The 21,280-nt window shown below is 35.9% G+C and overlaps 2 protein-coding genes across 4 annotated transcripts in view; both read right to left on the minus strand.

Moving 5' to 3' along the window:
- The window catches only part of LOC127443010 (band 4.1-like protein 3), an 83,590-nt gene extending 74,898 nt beyond the window's left edge, over positions 1-8,692 (minus strand). For 2 of the 3 annotated variants that reach the window (XM_051701473.1, XM_051701472.1), the window contains exon 1: positions 8,559-8,692. The gene's annotated coding sequence lies outside the window, so the exon portion shown is untranslated. Of the gene's footprint in view, positions 1-7,963; positions 8,322-8,558 lie in introns of those variants that run through there. The other variant, XM_051701471.1, reaches the window with a different exon arrangement.
- A 4,957-nt stretch (positions 8,693-13,649) lies between these two features.
- LOC127442764 (transmembrane protein 200C-like) lies at positions 13,650-15,059 on the minus strand. Its single transcript, XM_051700933.1, has one exon. The coding sequence runs from the start codon at positions 15,057-15,059 to the stop codon at positions 13,650-13,652; it is 1,410 nt and encodes a 469-aa protein (XP_051556893.1).
- Between the last annotated feature and the right edge of the window lie 6,221 nt (positions 15,060-21,280).

The raw sequence follows: 21,280 nt of genomic DNA on the forward strand, positions 1-21,280 counted from the left end.
GTGGTGGAGGACAAGTCTCAGTTGCCTCCACTTCTGAGACCGTCAATCCGCGCATCTTATCACATGACTCGTTGTGCATGACACATGCTACTCTCCACGATCCACGCACAACTTACTACACGCCATTGAGAGCGAGAACCACTAATCGTGACCATGCGGAGGTTACCCCATGTGACTCTACCCTCCCTAGCAACCGGGTCAATTTGGTTGCTTAGGAGACCTGGCTGGATTCACTCGCCACTCCAGGGGTGATAGTCAGCGTCAATACTCGCTGAGCTACCCAAGCCTCACCAACTTTCTGGTTTCCTAAATAATTAAACAAATTTTCATTATTGCTATTAACCTATTTACCATCCAGCTGCATAAAGATAAGCACCAGAGAGTAAATTAGGTGCTGTGTCGTTTGTTGTAACAATTTCTATGCATCGTCAATTACATCAGTCGTAGCATGGATCGATCTTTTCTATTTATGCGCAACACACATATATAAATCAATAATAAATACTACTACTAATAACAGATACAGTTGTGCTCAAAAGTTTGCATACCCTGGCAGAAATTGTGAAATTTTAGCATTGATTTTGAAAGTATGACTGATCATGCAAAAAAACAGTCTTTTATTTAAGGATAGTGATCATATGAAGCCATTTATTATCACATAGTTGTTTGGCTCCTTTTTAAATCATAATGATAACAGAAATCACCCAAATGGCCCTGATCAAAAGTTTACACACCCTTGAATGTTTGGCCTTGTTACAGACACACAAGGTGACACACACAGGTTTAAATGGCAATTAAAGGTTAATTTCCCACACCTGTGGCTTTTTAAATTGCAATTAGTGTGATTCTTCAGTGAATCTCACAAAACTTTTTACTCCTCCCCAACTTTAGACTGGGGCGGGGCGTAATATTATGTCAAGAACATGTCCAACTCATATTTCACCCCAAAATCAAAATAAATAATAAGAAATTAAATTTTGCATAAAGAAAATTAAGCCTATTTTTAGGACCATTGAGATTTTTTGCATTTTTCAACTAAACACATTTCCCACATATTCTCATTGTGCTATAACACAAAAAATACCCAATTTTCATCACTAAATTGTGAAAATATAAAGTGCACACTACGGTACAAAGGCACTCAAATGTTTCGTTTAACCCCAAAGACTGTGCAAATAATATAAAAAGAGAATATTTGTAGATTTTAGAAGAGAAATAGATGTAAGAATGTCTGTGTGATTCTTAGAAATAAATAAGACAATAAGAAAAAAGTGTGCATTTAAATTGAGTATTGAGAAGGTAAAGAAATTCACAATTGGTAAATGTAAAAATTGTAAAATATTTATACGTCACAGTAGTACTTCTTACACTGCCTTTAATTAATACTGATTAAAAATACTTAGTATTTTTACTACATATTATTAATACTAAAATACAAATTTAATAAAAAATAATTACAGTACTTTTTAGAGAATCATTGTTGTGAATAAGTAAAAACAAAATGTGTTTAATTGTCATAAAAAATAATGTAAATTTAAATAATCAACTTTACAACTGGAAATGTAATATTTTTGTGTTATAGTAATTTGAATTTGGAGGAAAGAGGGACGCTTAATTGTTAAAAGAATCATTTGAAAATAATGTCACAGTGCAAAAAATCTCAATGGTCCTATTATAGGCTTCATTTTCTTTATGCAAATTATAATTTCTGAATTGTTTATAGGGTGAGGTATGACCTGGACTTGCTTTAGTGGAACACAAATTAATTAATAAAGTAAAATTAATGAATTAATTAATTACCAGAAAGAAAAAAAGTGTCCTTTAATATAGCCACATATGGTGTTTTATAGTAACATTCATAAATAACAATCCAATTCTGCAAATCAAGGTTGCACAAGAATGAAATGTTAAGGTCAGTATCTGAACAGAACAGTCTGTGATAGCGTATATGTGATATAAAACACTATCACTATTGGCACCAGCTCAAACACTCAACAGGAAAAAATCAAGACACACTTAAAGGGGTTTTTGAAGATGTACTGGTGTTGAGCGGCCGTAACACACCCACTATAAATACCTTCTGATAACTGCTCGACCACTATAACGGCATGTCTTTATATGGGCAAAAGAAGTGTGGAGCTCATTCACGCAGGTGATACAGGACAATCTGAGTCGTCTTATCAGACCTTTGGCAGCAGACTTCTGCTGAGCTTCACATAACGCTCACGTGGAGAAGCATTCAGGAAGTCGGACATGAAAAAAGTGCCAAATGAGCATGAATAAGTGTGAGCAAAGTCTACCAGTGCAAACTCAGCTGAACAGAGTAGAACAACAGCAACGTTCTGTCTGAACTGCAGGAAAGTTAGTACTATGGACGACTTGGACTTTTGAGCGGCTTCTTATCAACTGCCCCTTGATAAACAGGGAGTAATGCGGCAACGCCACGCCCACGTGACCTCTGACCCTTAAGAACTCAGAGTCAGCAGCATACCGTCAGGAATTCAGCGTCTCGTCTACGGCAGCGTCTCTTACATATAGATGATATTCGTGCACTTGTAAGCGATTAAACAGTTAAATATTCAAGATTGGGGGGAGGAAAAGGGACAGTTTAAATGGATAGTTCACTTGAAATGGACATTCTGTCATCATTTACACATTCTCATGTTGTTTCAAACCTGTATGCTGTTATTTTTCCATGGAATACATAAGGAGGAATCTTTAACAACAACAGTTCATAATGACCACAAATGTCAAGTTCCCAAAAACACCTAAAAGTACATTACTAATACTGTCATAGTCCAAGTCATATGATAGCTTTGTGTGAGGAACAGACTGAAATGTAAGTCATTATTCACTGATCATTTTCCCCTCACGATATGCCATTTTTTATATAATATAAAACAAAAATAAATATTTTTTCAAAGCTGCTTTGGAACAACATGTATTGTAAAAATCCCTTTACAAATAAAAATGAACTCAATACTGAACTGAATAAGTGTTGTTGACAATGAGGTTGTCTGAGATGATACAAATGAGAACTCTAGTTTAATATACATGTATGAAGTTAGTCATTATCTGTATTTATATCTGTATCTGTTCTTATGACAAAATGATCTGTATCTGTCTCTGTATTCGGATAGAACCGGGTGTGGGCGGGGCTTAAACATGAAGCGTGTCAAACTAAATGAAACGCCCATTTTTAAGTGTTACTCTTACATTTATAGTTTCTATTAAACAAATATGCCCTGTATATGCCTTTTCATAATAATAGCCTAATAATAATAATAATTATTATTATTATTATTATTTTATTATTATTTTTAAAAATATATCATTTTATCATTTTTTTTCTTACCAGATGAAGCTGAATTTGTAGGCTACATTAACTGTGGAATATGTTGTGGTTTCTCCTGTTATTTCAGATATTAATATCTGCATGAAACAGTATTTTCATTTGTCTGTTCATGTATAACAACATTATTCTGGAGGCAGGAGGTGTCAAGCACACATTTTGCAGTGAATAATAAATACAAATTCAAACATTAAAATAAATAAACATAAAATCAATATAGCCTACAAACAGGTGAAAGTCCCGTAAATCTATCAGGATTTTTTACAACAGGACACCATTATATGGTTAAATAATAATAATAATAATGTTACGTTTATATAGCACCTTAACAGAGGTAGCACAGTTTAAAGAAGAAGAAGAAGAAGAAGAAAAGACGGCGCATGTTTCAGTTTCTTCGTTTTACTTAAGGAGGAATATTCCTAATAGATGAATTCTCTATGGAGCATTTTAACTTTTTTTCAGAATAAAGTCTTAACCAGTTAATAACCTTAATCGCTGATGTGAATATAAATGTGGTCAACTTTAAGAGACGGATAGATGGGCTCTGACGTTAAATCACTATAGGTCATTAATTTAACATCACGTTCAGGTTTAAACTATAAATAAATACATGAGAATCACGTGTGAATCGTGTGATACATTAACAGACATTTCAAGAAGTGGAAAGTGTATATGATGTCATATCTTAATTAATGTTACACTTGACAAGCTCCAGACATGCATAATTAACAGAGACCGCAAACGGAGTCGAGACAGCGCCCATTTGATCTGAAATCACACCATACGCATTTTCATAAGGTTTACACTTTAGAAATATTGGCCGCACAGATTCTTAAATTCGTTGTAATTTTGGATATGCTTATTTAAAATAACGCTTTATCCTTGTGCTTTTTGGATAATCAGTCATATAAATATTTGTTATATTATTCAGATTTCATTTTGAAATCATTATTCGCGCCTTTCCAGCTTCGGGCACATCCCTACTTCATACATTTAAAATAAATAAATAAATAAATATTCTACAAAAAAAAATTTTATTTAAAGACTGAAAATGTCGTGTGGTGTAACCATCAAGTGAAAGGTATTAAAATACTTTCCTTGCTCCTTGAATACAAGTGAGTGTAAACAACTTAATTATTATTTTCAAACAGAGTTTTTAAACATACTTATCAGGTTAAAAATATATTTGTCAGAAATATCAAAAAGTTTTCTTAGTGTTACTCCATTTGACCTGAACAAAACGTTTCTTAAAAATGTCTTCACACTTCACACACACAGTCACGAGGGTCTAAAGGTATCCTCTCCTTTTTTGTATTTATTTATTTTATTTTTTGGCACATGACAAAAAAATAAGCTACTTACATGTTTGTTACCCATCACCTTTTTTTCTTTAAGAAAAAATAATAATAGATTATTCCAAACAACTTAAGCCAACAATTATTTTTACAGGAATTTTAGCCTTTAAAAAGACTTTTATTTAATTTAATTTTACTGTCTCCGGACGGTTACACCACTTACTTTAAGCCCCAGAAAAAAATATCAAAATTACTTTGAATTTATAAATTGAAAACCTATTCATCATAGTAGAGGTGAGTTCAAGTAATTGTTTTGTGTGAACTGCATTTTTAATGTATTTCTGAATAAAATAAGAACAAGCGTCCCATCATCGACCCATATAGCACACAAGCTGTACAGATTACTTTCACTGAGCTTTTTTTGCTTGCCTGTTTTGGAGCTCAAAAGAAATCAAATATTTGTAAAAATAAACATATATATATATATATAGCACACTGGTTTGGAAAGACCCATATTGATTGAGCGCTAATCAGAATATATCTGTGGTGTTAAGGCCCGTTAAATGCATTAATGTTGAGTGAAACTGCGCAACAACAGTTTTACAACCTCCAGCAAAGTTTCTCTGTCACTGCCTACCAGATTCTTGACATAATTCACATATTCTCAAACAGAGACACTCGCTGACAAAAACCTCCAAAACAAACATCCAGACAAACTGATACCATCAACTGAAGGGAAATCAATATCCTCTTTCACAGGTCAAGACAACAAACAGGTAAACAAACACTATCAGAAGAAGACACACATAACAGGATGAGGATACAGTCCATTCATCAACTGTGGAGCAACAGTACTGTATATCTGGAATGATTGGGAAAGTCAGATTGCACTGATCTGGGTTCAGTATCAAGAGTTTTCCTACCAACAGCAACAAAAGTCAATTCCACATCAGCAAAACCAGTATGAGGAAATGAAAACAAGCGAGGAAGCATTTCCTCTTTTTACTAAACTGTGTTGACACTTTTATCCTGCAGTTAAATCAAACACATATTATTCAAACACACACGTGATGCCTCAACTTAAAAAAGACGCACAGTCAACACATTTTAAAGAGCGTTGAGAACATGATCAGTGTGAATATTCCATGATAGCACATCATATTTCAGAGTTTTACATGATTAAAGAAGTACATATTATAACTACATTGAATAGCATGTAGACATACGTTGAGGTTGGCTTGACAAAAGCATGGCCTATAAGTTTAAGTAGTTATACAAGTTTGAAAGTTTTACAAGCCCTTCAGTCAGACAGACACACTCAAAGGTTGAAAGATTGAAATCTAGCATTTTGTAATAAGTAGCTATACCAAGCAAGCATGCTTTAGCATATAGCTAACCATTGCTAGCATGTTTTAGCATGTAGCTAGATGTTGCTAGCAGGTTATAACACATAGCTAGGTGTTTCTAGCATGTTGCTAACATGTTTTAGCATATAGCTAGGCATTGCTCTCATGTTGTACATGTAGCTAAGCATTGCTATCATGTTGTAGCTTGTTGTAGCATGTTGTAACATGTTTTAGTATTTATCTAGATGTTGTTAGCATGTTTTAACACTTAGCTAGGTGTTGTTAGTATGTTTTAGCACTTAGCTAGGTGTTGCTAGCATGTTTTAACACTTAGCTAGGCATTGCTAGCATGTTATAGCATGTTGCTAGCATGTTTTAGCACTTAGCTAAGTATGGCTAGTATGTTTTAACACTAAGCTAGGCATTGTTAACATGTTTTAGATGTTGCTAGTATGTTTTAGCACTTATCTAGGTATTGCTAGCATGTTTTAGCATGTTGCTAGCATGTTGTTGCATGTTGCTAGCATTTGTTTTAGCATGTTGCCAGGTGTTGCTTGCATGTTTTAACATGTTACTAACATGTTATAACACTTAGCTAAGCGTTGCTAGCATGTTTTAGCACTTAGCTATGCATTGCTAGCATGTTGTATATGTAGCTAGGCATTGCTAACATGTTGTATATGTAGCTAGGCATTGCTAACATGTTGTAGCATGTTGCTAGCATATTTAACATGAAGCTAGATAGATATATCAGCCAGGCAGATAAATTAGCAATGTCAGTCGATAAAAGTGTGTCGTCAATGGATAAAACTACTTTCTGTTTTCAGATATTTTTAGTGACTTTCGAGTAATTTAATCTCATTTGGTTTAATATATTAGCAGCATATACTGTATATTAGTATAATATTGGCCATCAGCCCCTTGCTTTCTAGATATCAATATTAGAGGTAGACCGATATATCGGTTTTACGATTAATCGATGTCGATAGCTGCGATAGTTTTTTCAACATTTCGTCATTTCAAAATGAGAGTCCCCGGTGTGTTTAGGCTTGTTTATACTTAAAACTAGAGGTTGGCCGATAGTGGATTTTGCGATACCGATAACTAGGGAGGCGGGAAAGGCTGATAACTGATTAATTGGCCGATTGTTTTTAACACTGACTTAAAGAATGTCCAAAAAAATTCTTATTCTTATTCTTACTATGGCAGGCACAGAAAATTAGTCAAAATGAATAAAATTCCAGATTCGGTTTATTGTTCAACCAAAATCCCAAATTATAACCAGAAAAAATGAAGATTTGCTGCAGAACGCGGGACTTTTAAGTATAAACAAGCCCGAAACACCGGGGACTCTTATTTTGAAAATATGAAATGAAAAAACTATCTGCAACTATCAGCACCGATTAATCGGTAAAACAGATATATCAGTCTACCTCTACTTAAAAGTCCTGCGTTATGCACCAAATCTTCATTTGTTCTGGTTATCATTGGGATTTTGGTTGAAGAAAAAAAAAAAAACTGCATCTGGTATTTTATTCATTTTGGACTCTTTGCCTGTCATAGTATAGAAAGAATAAGAACCTTTTATGACGTTCTATTAATAGATTTTAAAAACTATCGGCCGATTAATCGGTTATCGCCTTTCCCACCACCTTAAGTTATCGTATCGGCAAAATCCACTATCGCTCGACCTCTAATCAATATCAGCATAAACTATTAAAAAACCCAAGCACTAATTATAAAATATGCATATAAAAATGTTTAATAGTTCTAAACATCAGGTTCCAGTGAATCTGAAACTGTTTTTGCCATATTCCTGGAATATAATTTGGCAAAATTAGGGGATTTCCTGTTCTAGAAATACATCAAAAGGCTTTTTTTTTTTTTTTTTTTTTTGGAAACTCCCCAAAAGTCAAAGATATCCACTGGACACAAGATGGTGAAACTGTTTCCTTTGGAAAGTGACTCACCCGACAGCAACAGAGACGAAATCCAGATGCACAAATCCATATTAGAGGACAGCACAAAGATGCATTATTCCATATAACAAGAGAAAAAGAAACATGAAAATATATTGAGTGATCAGAATCTCACAAAGCATTTCAAGTTGAGTGCATACAATATTTCTGCATGCAAATACAATTGTACATTCTTTTTGTGTGTATCAGATATTTTATGAATCATATTAATCAATGCATTAATATTATAAATTCAGGAATGAGCTCACAACGTATTTTTATGTCTTAAAACATTTACACATTTAGATTATATTTGAAGATGTTAAAATATTGAGAGAAAAAAAACTTTAATATTAATAGTTATGACAAAAATAGTGAAATTTTGCTGTTTCGAATGAAATAGGAACCCCATTCAAATAGTCAAAGTATCTATAAAAATTATATTTATATATAATTTATTTAAATAAACTTATATATCTTTATCTTATCTAATTTCTACTGCATGTACCATGTAACGTGCACAATAACACACACGGTGAAAACACTAAACAACATTTAAAACATGCACAAAACTGAGAAACAGTCAAACAATTTACCATCACCTGACCTAGAATCGCTCACAGGTGTTCCTTTAACAAATGTCAGTGTAGATAAAGAAGCATTTCACCCCTTTTCCCCTCCAAACACACTCTCTCAGGACACACGCAGAAAGAAAGTTTTACCTGCAGGACTCCCACTTTCATTCACGATGAACTTCACTCGTTTCCTCGGGCGGAGTCACACGAGAAGACCCCGCCCCCTTCATCTCCTATTGGTTCTTTTTCGTCACAACCCCGCCCATAGGTGTCACAGACTCCTCCTCCTCAAGATAAACCATCAGTGTCATGCAAAGTTTGGTAATGAGATGCATGACGTGATTTTTCTTCTAATTTTAATTTTTTTTCTAAAGTGGTTGTGTTGGTGTGTATTATATATTATGAGCTTTAAAAAAAACTATATGTATTCACACTGGAATACATTAAGAGTAAATAAATATTATTGTAAACTAACAAACAAATAAATGAATTAATAGGCCTACATTTGGTTGAATAAAATCTGAGCACGATAATGAAAAATTAATGGAGAGGTCTGAGTTAATGTTAATGCATACATCCATTCAAACACGTCTAACACATACACAATCGTATGAGAATTATTTTAATGTATAGCAGCTAAACAACAAAGCTGCACACTCATAATCACCCATACACACTCAAAGACCAACTCAAACACCTACACATTATTTTATTAACACGACAGGTTATTGCTCTTTAGTGCATACAATATCTGCTCAATAAACATGAGTAACTGAAACAAAGTGTGAACATGAGCAATGATTGTAGTGTTATCCTACATGTGATTATCTTTACTCTTCCATCTAATGCAAATAGACAAATGTTATCTGTGGTTATGTCAAAAGTGGATGTGATTGTATACACGGCCCCTAACCACATCCTCCACAGTTTTAGTAATAAATGCGAGTTAATATGTGTTATTAATAAAAATGTATATCCTTTCTTATATGCTAAAATGAGAACTTTCCTGACCCATGACTTATATATATATATATATATATATATATCATTTATATGTTAAAAATATATTTATTTTAATTTTTTCGATTATTTGTCTTCTTTATCTTATGTATACATTTCGGATGGTTTATACATATTTTTTTTTTTTTTTAATTACTTTTATTTATTTTGTTTATTTTTTTCCTTCACCTGTACTTGTCTTTATGATTGTATTCATACATTGTTTGATCTTATTGAACATTTACATAGAAAAAAACTCCACATTTGACTTTTCAGATGGTCCCTTGCCACACCCTCCACAGTATTAGCACGTTTTAGCACAATGTGTGGACTTTTCAGATGGTCCCTTATCACACCCTCCACAGTATTAGCATGTTTTAGCACAATGTGTGGACTTTTCAGATGGTCCCTAACCACACCCTCCACAGTATTAGCACGTTTTGCCACAATGTGTGGACTTTTCAGATGGTCCCTTACCAAACCCTCCACAGTATTAGCACGTTTTAGCACAATGTGTGGACTTTTCAGATGGTCCCTTACCATACCCTCCACAGTATTAGCACGTTTTAGCACAATGTGTGGACTTTTCAGATGGCCCCTTACCACACCCTCCACAGTATTAGCAGGTTTTAGCACAATGTGTGGACTTTTCAGATGGTCCCTTACCACACTATCCACAGTATTAGCACGTTTTAGCTCAATGTGTGGGCTTTTCAGATGGTCCCTTACCACACCCTCCACAGTATTAGCACATTTTAGCACAATGTGTGGGCTTTTCAGATGGTCCCTTACCATACCCTCCACAGTATTAGCACGTTTTAGCACAATGTGTGGACTTTTCAGATGGTCCCTTACCCACCGAAGGCAACTTTTCCAACTTATAAATGTTAAATTGGCGATCTGGAACGATTTCACCGTGACACCATCTGACCAGCTTAAATATGGGACAAATCGCGTCCCATATTGATTAAATATGGGACACATCATTTTATCTTTAAATACGGAACAATCCCGTATTTTACGGGACGGGTGGCAACCCCAGTGGCAACCCTATTCATGGCTCTGTGCTACTAATGTTTACAAATTTAAAACTAGTGAACATAGATACAATAAAAAAAGTTATTGCATACTTTACTTGTATTTAAGCATTTTATAAAGCTTGCTAAACTTAAATTTTTTTATTTTTTATTTTTTTAGTATCTAGGTGATTCTCTCAAAATCTGTGTAGAACATGTTCAGCTCACTTAAGGCCAAAGTATACGTCAGTTTTCCGTGTGCCGCTACGTCTCGCACTGATTATACCATTATCAGCACAGTACGGGAGGACCAGTTTTTCTTGAGATGGGTTTTGTATGCACAAGCACCTATTGTTGACTCTGCTAAAAGAGTATTACAAAGCAGTCATTCACAATGAAAATAGCCACAGAAACTGGCATGGCGTTAAGAAACAAACAAGCAAAGCAGTTGTAGTGAGCTTGCATCAAATGCATCTGTATGGGCTCTCGGTCAAAAATGTATACTTTGAAAGGCTGAGCACTCGCCCATGTGCGAGACATAACAGCATATGGAAAAAGGAAGTATACCATCGCCTTTGAGCCCAAAGTATTCTTCGGTTTTTAGTAAAACTCTCTAGTCTTTCAAAGTATACTCCATGTGACCATACGCACATACACAGGCGATTGACGCATGCACGCTATGACTGCTATGCAATACTGGACTGATTCTCTTTAGGAGTTTAGACCCATAAAGACGTCTAGTCTTTACTGTCTTTCAGACTGAATGCAGGTATCTTGTGACTTCCTAATAAATGTGCTCTTGACATGCACATCCACCTTTGACTTGCACTTCGGCCCAACAGTGAGTGATGCCACCTTGTGGACCCATTAACCCTTTAAGCTCAGAATGGCCTGAGAAAATGATTTTAATAAAATATATATCAAAGTATTATTAACTACAGTCTTGACCAACACATAATAGGTATTGTTTTAAAGATTAGAAGCTCTACTTTATAATGCATGTAGACAATATGATCCAAACTGAACAAGTGATTTGAAATTTGTTGACAAATCAGAAGTGTTCAGTTTTGATCATTTATTAATAATTTTGCACTGTACATATTATTGTAATCAGTAAAAACATCAAATTCATTGTAGAGCCGAGGAGGGCGGGGCTGGGCTAGAATGAGACACACCCGGTCCCCAATCAGCCTGATGGGGGCGTGCGAGGGATAAAGGCGGCCGGAGACGACAGTTCGACAGAGAGAGAGAATTGCAGGCAGCTGTACTGTGTGTTTTCAGTTGTGTGTTTTGGTTGTGTTTTTTTTAGATCTCCGTAGGCCAGGAGGCTCGACGCTGGCAGTTGTTGAGCCGCGAGCTGGGCTTCCCCGGACAATAGCGGGATCAATCGGGCTGCCCATTGGCCGAGCGGCCAGCCCCAGATCTCGGCGGTCCGCTCAAACAAATCCAGGAAAGCCTCGGGGTCGTCCGCCACCCCCATTTTCTGTAATGCTGGCAGGGGTAACGGCGTGGGTGTGTCCGGGGTCGCGGCTGAGGATGCCCCCTGGCTGAGGAGGCTCCGGATCGCCTGCCGGTCCTCGGCTTGAGCATGCATGAGCTCGACAAACCGGCGGTCTTGATCTTGTCGGAGCTCAAGCAGCGTTTGTTGGTGGTTCCGATGTAGGCTGGCGAGGGCTTGGAGGATCTCCGCCAACTGGGAGGTCTCTACGGGACGACCTCCATCCATCTTCGACCCAAACTTCAAACCCGGGTTTTGGCACCAGTGTAAAGGGGGTTCAGTGGAAAGGAGGAGGCGAGAACCGGCTTGACAACTTAAATAATAATTTATTAACCAAAAAAAACACAACCAAAAACACACAGTAAAGCTGTCTGCAATTCTCTCTCTCTGTCGAACTGTCGTCTCCGGCCGCCTTTATCCCTCACCGGGTGTGTCTCATTCCAGCCCGGCCCCGCCCTCCTCGGCTCTACACTCATCAAATAGCCATGTGTCATAAGTTGTTGGAAAGCTCTCAAAAAGTAGAATACAATCAGCCCATTTGTTTTACTCACAAACATATAGCGAGTAATAGCTAAGTATATGTCTTTGGCAATTATGTTTGTGTTGCTAATATGCTGCGTTTTCACCTCTAAATTCATGAAAAATAAACAGAACAGAAAATATCACATACCATTACTTAGAGGATGTGATTATCTTTCAAACAAGCCCACACACAAGGTAATCAGATGCACAGATCATTAGATAATCCACACGAAGATGTGCTATCTGGCTAAAAACACGTTAACTTTCCTGGATTAGATGACTTAAGCAAAAATGATATAGTACAGTGTACAGCGTCATGGAATGCTAAACCAATCGTATTAGGATTTAGTTCGCTGCAACCAGAGGTGGAAGTCATCCAAATATGGGCAAAGAGGATTGTTCCCTGTAATCACATATGGCCACCAGGAGATGGCGCCAAGTACATGACACAGACTCAATGATGACTCAAATGGCACAGAATGAAACTCATTCTGTGAAATTTCATTACTAAAATCATGTCTGCATGCTATGCAAACCTTTAGTCATTGTTGTGTTTGCTTGTGTAATTAGTTCTTATGTACTATTATTATGTTTTATTTGTTTGGAGACGTTTTTGGACACTATGATAAATTATTTTTATAATGCTATAACTTTTGATTGCTTTGTCGTATCAACACACAACATTTTACTTACAGTTGACATGATTGGCAACAAAACAAAAGCAGTTTTTCAGAGCCACCTTATTTACACCCTGAAATATATAATGTTAAATCAGAAAAATATGAAAAAAGTACATTTTTGGCAAAAATATTTGTGTGATTTTTCAGCGGTTTCTTAAGCTGAGAGTCTCATAATGTATCATAATCTATATCATTAAAAAATGTGAAACATTTTCATTAAAATGATTCCAAACAACTGACCCTCTTTGTTTTCTGTAGAGCCTTTAATGTTGGGTATGCCACTGAAACAGTAAATCTTTAAAAACACCTCCAGAACTTAAAGGGTTCATTGGTGCAAATACACTAGCATATGAGTAAAAGCTGAAGTATACTTTGGGCTTCAGTTATTTATCATCATTTATGAGTTTGTCAGTTATGCAGTGTGTGTGTGTGTAGTTGTTTGTCAGAGTTCACAGGAAGTGTGTGCATCTCTCTGTCTTCTTTTCTTCCTACATCTGCGTCAGATGCTCCGTCGGGCTCCTTGAACGAATTGCCACCCAGATCCGCCAATTTAATGTAGCCCTTACTGCCTGAGCGATCAAGTCTAGGACAGCTGAACCTCCATGACCTTTCGTTCTGGCACCTGGTGCCCACATCCGACAGGGCATTCAGAGACAGGTATGTCCCCGTGACCCGGATCCCAGTGGTGGGCGGCAACAGCTGGCATTGGCTTACTGTAGCCAAACTCTGTCTTTCATCCAACTTGGAATCCAGTGAAACAGACAAACCAGTCCTTGACACCTCCACTCTTTTTTCCACAGCGACACTGATAAGTGGCCCGCAACTCTTGCGACGTTCTTTCTTGACACTCGCTCGCTCGTGCTCCTCTCTCTCTTGCATCTCACAGTTATTGAGTTTGATGATGGGTAACGTAAACGCGCTAAAGGACGACGTAACTATGGAACACGTCTCCCATTGTCTGGCTGCCGTGGCCGGCTCGTCGCTGCAGCACTGGTCTGTGTAAATACTATATAACGTATCCGTAAATGACTGCCTTTTTGTACACGAGCTGTACTTCCTGGAAAACAACGGGCGTCTACAGTTGCCGCCTTTACCTGAGAAGGTAGAAGGCCAGGAGCCTTGTGCCGTCATTCCCATGGAAGACGACCCAGATTTACCATCGCTCCTCGACTGCATGTAGCTGATCAGGCCGTTGAACGGCGTGCAGTCTTTGGTGTGCAAACTGTGGATGTCTATGACCGTAGAGTAAATGTCACGCAGATTTATGATTTTTGTTTTCTTATCACGCTCCTCATGCAGAACTGCGTTGGCGCAGATGAAATGAAAGATTCCGATGCCCATCACCAAAGGTCCGAAGACTCTGAGGTTGTCCGAGTACAAATAACTTGCCAACAGACTAGCGAAGAACCCGACTGATTGCGTATTTGCCGATGTCGAGTTTCTAGTGCTGTCAGTGTGATTCAGCTCTCTATGCGCTGATAATTTATTATTGCTTGTGAAGTTAGACACCTCAAAGGAAATTCTCTGGACGTTTGCAGTCTGTTTCGTGGGCCAAATCGGTCCAAGTGGTCTCTCCGGATATTCTGTGTTATCTTTGGGCCAGTAGCCCAGCACAGCCATGGCGATGCCCACCAGTAGGATGAGGAGCGCTGCCACAAGTCCAGAGATGGAGCACAGATTCACTTTGCCCATCACCACGACGATGTCATTCTTGCATTTTTTCTTGGCTTTCCTCTTTTTCTTGTTTTCTGCCCGGTTCTTGGATCGCAGTGAGTCCTGGCGCCGAGATATCCTCAGGAGGCCGCTGGTAGCTATCATCGTGCCTATTTGATGGTGGGCCTCTCAATCATCCTTTGGGCAGAAATAAAGGCGGGACACGGGTTAATACCAAATATGGTAAACATGAAACAAATCCAACCTATACGGTTATTAGCAAAAAAGCTAGTAGATAAAACATTTTGTAATAACTACAGCTGTCAGAATTAATGCATTAACACATGTGATTAATTTAGAAAGCCCAGATGGGACTTGTGACAGAAATCAAGTATTTTTCAGCCTATGTAAGATATAATTTTAATTATCACAGAAGCACACAAACTATCACCAAAACGCAGAATGAGATGTTTTTGTCTGCAAGCGCTTTTCATGTGGAGTTCAAAGTGACGCTTGACACTGGTGTTGATGCCCTGAAGTGAATCATGAACGTGGCTTCACGACTGCTGTAACAAAGCTGATAGCCACAGTCTACCAGCAGATTCATATTGTGGAGGATGAGATTTTAAGAGATATAATTGTGGAGAAAAGTTCTTTTAATTAGTCAAACTCCCACTTAGACTTTGGGAAATGTTTAATGTTACTTGAATTGGATATATTTTAGGGCATTTCTTTCTTTATACTGTGGAAGTTTGGAAAATGTAAATAAAGCATTATATTGTTACATATTGTTTTGTTTTTTTCTTTCCTAAAATGGAAATAAATGCATTTTGACAGGAAAAGAATGTTTAATTGACTGACAGCAGTAGTAATAACTTAACAAAAATAATTAACCCTCAGAGATCCACGCATTGATATTGATAAAAAAAAAAAATAAATAAAAAAAAACAGTTAAAACTGTAAAAAGTGTTTTAGGCAGGACCGTAAACACAATATACATTGAGGGGGAAAAGTCCCCTCCAATAATCACTGTTTAATTGTCATTAAGTTGTTGCAGGAATAACACAAAGGTTTAAAAAAAGTGTCATTTTTTACCGTGCTCTATTGTCTAACAACACTCGTCAATGTCATCTGAAATAGCCAATCAAATCGATGAAGGCAGGACTCAAGTTTAAGAGGTTAAGTGGGAACCTCATGGATTCTTTATATTCCAGCGCCACGCATCAGCCAGCAGTTCGGGTTAAGAGTGTGTCATGTAAGATGAAAGTATCTAACTAAACATGCAATATTTGACAACTGTTTTATGATTGAAATTTTGTACTGACCAATATTACTTTACAAGGGTGCAAACTATTCACCATTTGGCGAAATTCACCGTTTTGAATTGAAAATATGTCACGCACAGTACGTGATTCATATGTCATTCATAATTGTGAATGTGAAAACATAATACTTCCATACAATATGTTTTTGTATGGAAAAGAGCAGCGTTAGGATTCTTGAAGATTGTGTGGGAAAAACAATGAGGGACAACTTGAGGGCAGTAAATAATTTTGTGTATTTTCAAACATATCTTTTAAAACAAAAATGATCAAATTTTGGGCCTTTATTGCATGTAATGTTTTTAGTCAGGACCAAAGAGTACCATTGTTTTCAAGACATGGTTATGGCCTTGGTTTTAGGAAGCAACAGGTTTTTAGACAATAAGCGGAAGTTCTGAATCCACAACACAATTCAACACACAAAAGTATATGAAAAACAATTTATTAAAAGCAGAAGAGTTCAATTATGAACAGTTGAGAAATGTGCCTATTTTTAAAAATACCCATCTCTATGTAATGTAGTATATTTAATATACAATGAATACCATAAAACAAAGATTTCTTTTTAACAAAGGAACAGCACAGAAAACAGATGAAAATTTCTTCCAGAATTATTAGCAATTGTGTCAACAAGCATGTTTCATTTTTGTGTGATTTTAGCAAACTCAGACTCATGCACATTTTTTACCACCAAAACTGTGATACAGTTCAGAGTGTCAGAAATGGTTATGTGTAGTTTTTACCCATGTTTAATAAATATTATTTATTATTTAATAGCTTTAAGAAAATGTTGTAATTCTACGATGCTGGATCTCTGAGGGTTAATATCTAACTTGTTTCTCTTAGGGGCCGTTTACACGACAACGTTTTCAACTAAAGCAGAAAACTTTTTATGCGTTTTGGCTGTTTGTTTACATGACAAAGGCGTTTTGGGGCCTGAAAACGCAAACTTTTGAAAAAGGGTTTCAAAGTGCAAGTTTTTGAAAACGATGCCGTTATCGTCTCTGTGTAAACATAAAAAAACACGAATTTGTGAAAACGATGACGTCATGCGCACGCGTATTACGTGCTCAGTCTATAGGCATGTGCGTGAGTACTTCAAAACAACACATGAGACATTCAAAACTACAATGGCGGACTACAGGACTGTGTTTGTGCTGCTCAAGATTTTGAGTTTATTGACGCTTCTCCAGCAAAGTAATTGTAGTAATAAAGCAACCTCATCATCCTTCCAGACAAAATTGCTCGATGCTTTCACCATCTTCATTGTTTGTATTCACCGCTCTGTTGAAGAACGACGTTTTTAGTCGTTTTCGCAGATCCGTGTGAACGGGGATCGTTTTGACAACGTTGTCGTCTGTATGCGAAACTTTTCAAAAATGCAAAGGAAAAATGTTTCCGTTTTTAGTACATCGTTGTCGTGTAAACGTACCCTTAGACAGCAATGAGATTAACCCTCCATAAACCTTTTGAATTAGCGGGTCAATTTTGACCCGGTAGAATTTAAGCTTAAAAAACATTCACAACCCAATGGTTTTCATCTAAACCATCCTGTAATTCACTGAAAAAAAATTATTTTGTGGTGTAGTAAATATAGCAGTAAAGATGTACTTTCTACATTGAATAAGTTAAAGCATAAACTTGAAAATATGATGTAAATTCTACATTCAAACGTAAAGAAATTCATGCACTTGCTTATAATAAATAGTATTTCTGACTGTTTGTTATTTTTACAATGAGTCCTCATGTATTAATTCTAAAGTTGGAAACCTTTTCATATTTATTTGCAAATTTTAGTCAATTTCACTGGTAAATAAAATAAGTAAATTTTACTTAACTTTTCAAAGCTGGTGTTCCCAGCATGCACTGGGCTTGCATAATTAATGAGCTTGCATGGTTTCACTGTTTGCAAGTTTATTTACACCGTTTTTATTGTTCATTATGTTGTTACATTTGTTTTGTGAAGTCTGAGTTCATTTTCTACTCAAAATTACCCATTGGTGATCAAAAAAATGATCTGTTGATTGTCAGCAGCTCTATATTCTATTGCCTGTAATGTAGGGTTTTTTTTTTCTGCCATAAGCTACATAGCATGCATTATGTTTCTTTGTGCAAGGCATCCATATATCATGTGGTACATGATTAAACAAATATTTGTAAGGATAATTCAAAATGTGATATTTTCTTATAAGATGTTTATTTAAATGTATTTATATAAGCATAAAGTATGTTATATTTTTAAGTAAAAGTTACTGAATTTACTAAAATATTTAAGTTACATTTATTCAATTGCTTTAACCAATATTATGTCAAAAAGTTAATTATACAATTTAGAAATTCATTGACGTTTAAAAATATACATTAACTACAGCCAAACCAAGACATATTTTTCTATCAAAATGTATAAGAAATTTTGGTAATACTTCAGAATACTGTTCCTTCATTAATAGGTAACTATGCAGGATTAATGCAGGACAAATGAGTAGTACTACATTAACACTTAAGTCAATATTAACTAATATGGAAACATGATTAACTAATCAGTAAGTAATTACAAACTGATGACTATGGTAGTGTACTATTAGCTAATCAATAAATACTGAATTTTATTTGCCTCATTGAGAACTAATAACTAACTATGGCTAAATTAAAATAACTACTAATCATATTCAATGACAAATAAGGATGTCAGAGATGTTATATCGGAAAGAAAATATTTTTGCAATACATTTTTGAGTCATAGAATATGTTTGAATGTTTATCATAGAGTAGGTGTATTCCAGTCATTTTTATATTTAGCAGTTTTATGTATTTTTGAATACCTTAAATCTAGTTGGATAGAATTATCAAAATCGTAAAACTACACATCCATCAAGTCTCTAATCCAATCAGCATTAGTGATACTGGATGCTGGAGTTGAGGAGGTGGGCAGGGCTGAAGCGAGGAAAAGTCAGAACACGGTTCTTCTGTGTTGATCCGAGCTCATGCCACTCCGCCCGAACACGTGCTGCGATGAACACATACACACAGTTAAGATATGTTTAGTTCTGTTCACATCAAAAATAGGCAAAGGACACATGGAAAATATATTTTAGAAGCATTTTAGCAGAAGTACACAGACAGATGGAATCAGCCTGTGACTTTTTGGAGATCAGCGCACTTTCTGTAGACTTTTATGTTTATATTCATCTTGATTTTTTATTTTACATTGAAAGGTAATGCTTTGAAAGCAGATTGTGGAGTTAATGTTTACACTAATTGCCTTGTATTAAACTTTTGAAAGGTCTCCTGCACTCGTTCACAGCACACAGCCTGTGTAGTAGGCTGCAACTGTGAGAACCTAAAAGCATTATATCCTGCTATAGGTTTGACAAAAGATATAGTAAAGCAGTAAAGTGTTTATTATGCATTTTATGTTCAATGAATTTTATGTCATAGAAAGATGTTTTGAATGTGTTTACATGTTTATGTAACTGATTTATGTATCTGATTAAATTAATAAATTGTAGAACCAAATACTTTAGTAGGTTATTCAATATTAACTGACAAGTAACACCTCAGTTACCTTTAATGGTTTATAATGCGTTTTCACTTTAGAATACTGTTCAAGATATTAATAATTCCTTCAGAGGGATGTGGTAACACTTTAGTCATTACCAGTAGGTTAACGTGATCTTCACTTTAGAATACTGTTCCAAATGGTCAATAACTCATTTAGAAGGATGAAGTGACACTTTAGTCATTACCAGCAGGTTAACGTGATCTTCACTTTAGAATACTGTTCCAAATGATCAATAACTCATTTAGAAGGATGAAGTGACACTTTAGTCATTACCAGCAGGTTAACGTGATCTTCATTTTAGAATACTGTTCCAAATTATCAATAACTCATTTAGAAGGATGAAGTAACACTTTAGTCATTACCAGCAGGTTAACGTGATCTTCACTTTATAATACTGTTCCAAATGGTCAATAACTCATTTAGAAGGATGAAGTAACACTTTAGTCATTACCAGCGGGTTACCGTGATCTTCACTTTAGAATACTGTTCCAAATGGTCAATAACTCCTTTAGAAGGATGAAGTAACACTTTAGTCATTACCAGCATGTTAACGTGATCTTCACTTTAGAATACTGTTCCAAATGGTCAATAACTCATTTAGAAGGATGAAGTAACATTTTAGTCATTACCAGTGGGTTAACGTGTTCTTCACTTTAGAATACTGTTCCAAATGGTCAATAACTCCTTTAGAAGGATGAAGTAACACTTTAGTCATTACCGGCATGTTAACGTGATCTTCACTTTAGAATACTGTTCCAAATGATCAATAACTCCTTTAGAAGGATGAAGCAACACTTTAGTCATTACCAGCATGTTACCGTGATTTTCACTTTATAATACTGTTCCAAATGGCCAATAACTCCTTTAGAAGGATGAAGTAACACTTTAGTCATTACCAGCGGGTTACCGTGATCTTCACTTTAGAATACTGTTCCAAATGGTCAATAACTCCTTTAGAAGGATGAAGTAACACTTTAGTCATTACCAGCATGTTAACGTGATCTTCACTTTAGAATACTGTTCCAAATGGTCAATAACTCATTTAGAAGGATGAAGTAACATTTTAGTCATTACCAGCGGGTTAACGTGATCTTCACTTTATAATACTGTTCCAAATGGTCAATAACTCATTTAGAAGGATGAAGTAACACTTTAGTCATTACCAGCGGGTTACTGTGATCTTCACTTTAGAATACTGTTCCAAATGGTCAATAACTCCTTTAGAAGGATGAAGTAACACTTTAGTCATTACCAGCGTGTTAACGTGATCTTCACTTTAGAATACTGTTCCAAATGGTCAATAACTCCTTTAGAAGGATGAAGTAACACTTTAGTCATTACCAGTGTGTTACCGTGATCTTCACTTTAGAATACTGTTCCAAATATTTAGTAATTACTTCAGAAGTATGTGATAACAGTAAAGTCATTACAAGGAGGTTACCATGACTTTCAAAGTAGTTATTAATATAAATCTAACCCCAAAACATACAGTAACAGCATAC

Source organism: Myxocyprinus asiaticus, chromosome 6 (genome assembly GCF_019703515.2).
Source record: "Myxocyprinus asiaticus isolate MX2 ecotype Aquarium Trade chromosome 6, UBuf_Myxa_2, whole genome shotgun sequence".
NCBI classification, from domain to species: Eukaryota; Metazoa; Chordata; class Actinopteri; order Cypriniformes; family Catostomidae; genus Myxocyprinus; species Myxocyprinus asiaticus.

Excerpts from the sequence above, each read along its gene's own strand:
- LOC127442764 (XM_051700933.1), bottom strand. The coding sequence starts at position 15,059 with ATGATAGCTACCAGCGGCCTCCTGAGGATATCTCGGCGCCAGGACTCA.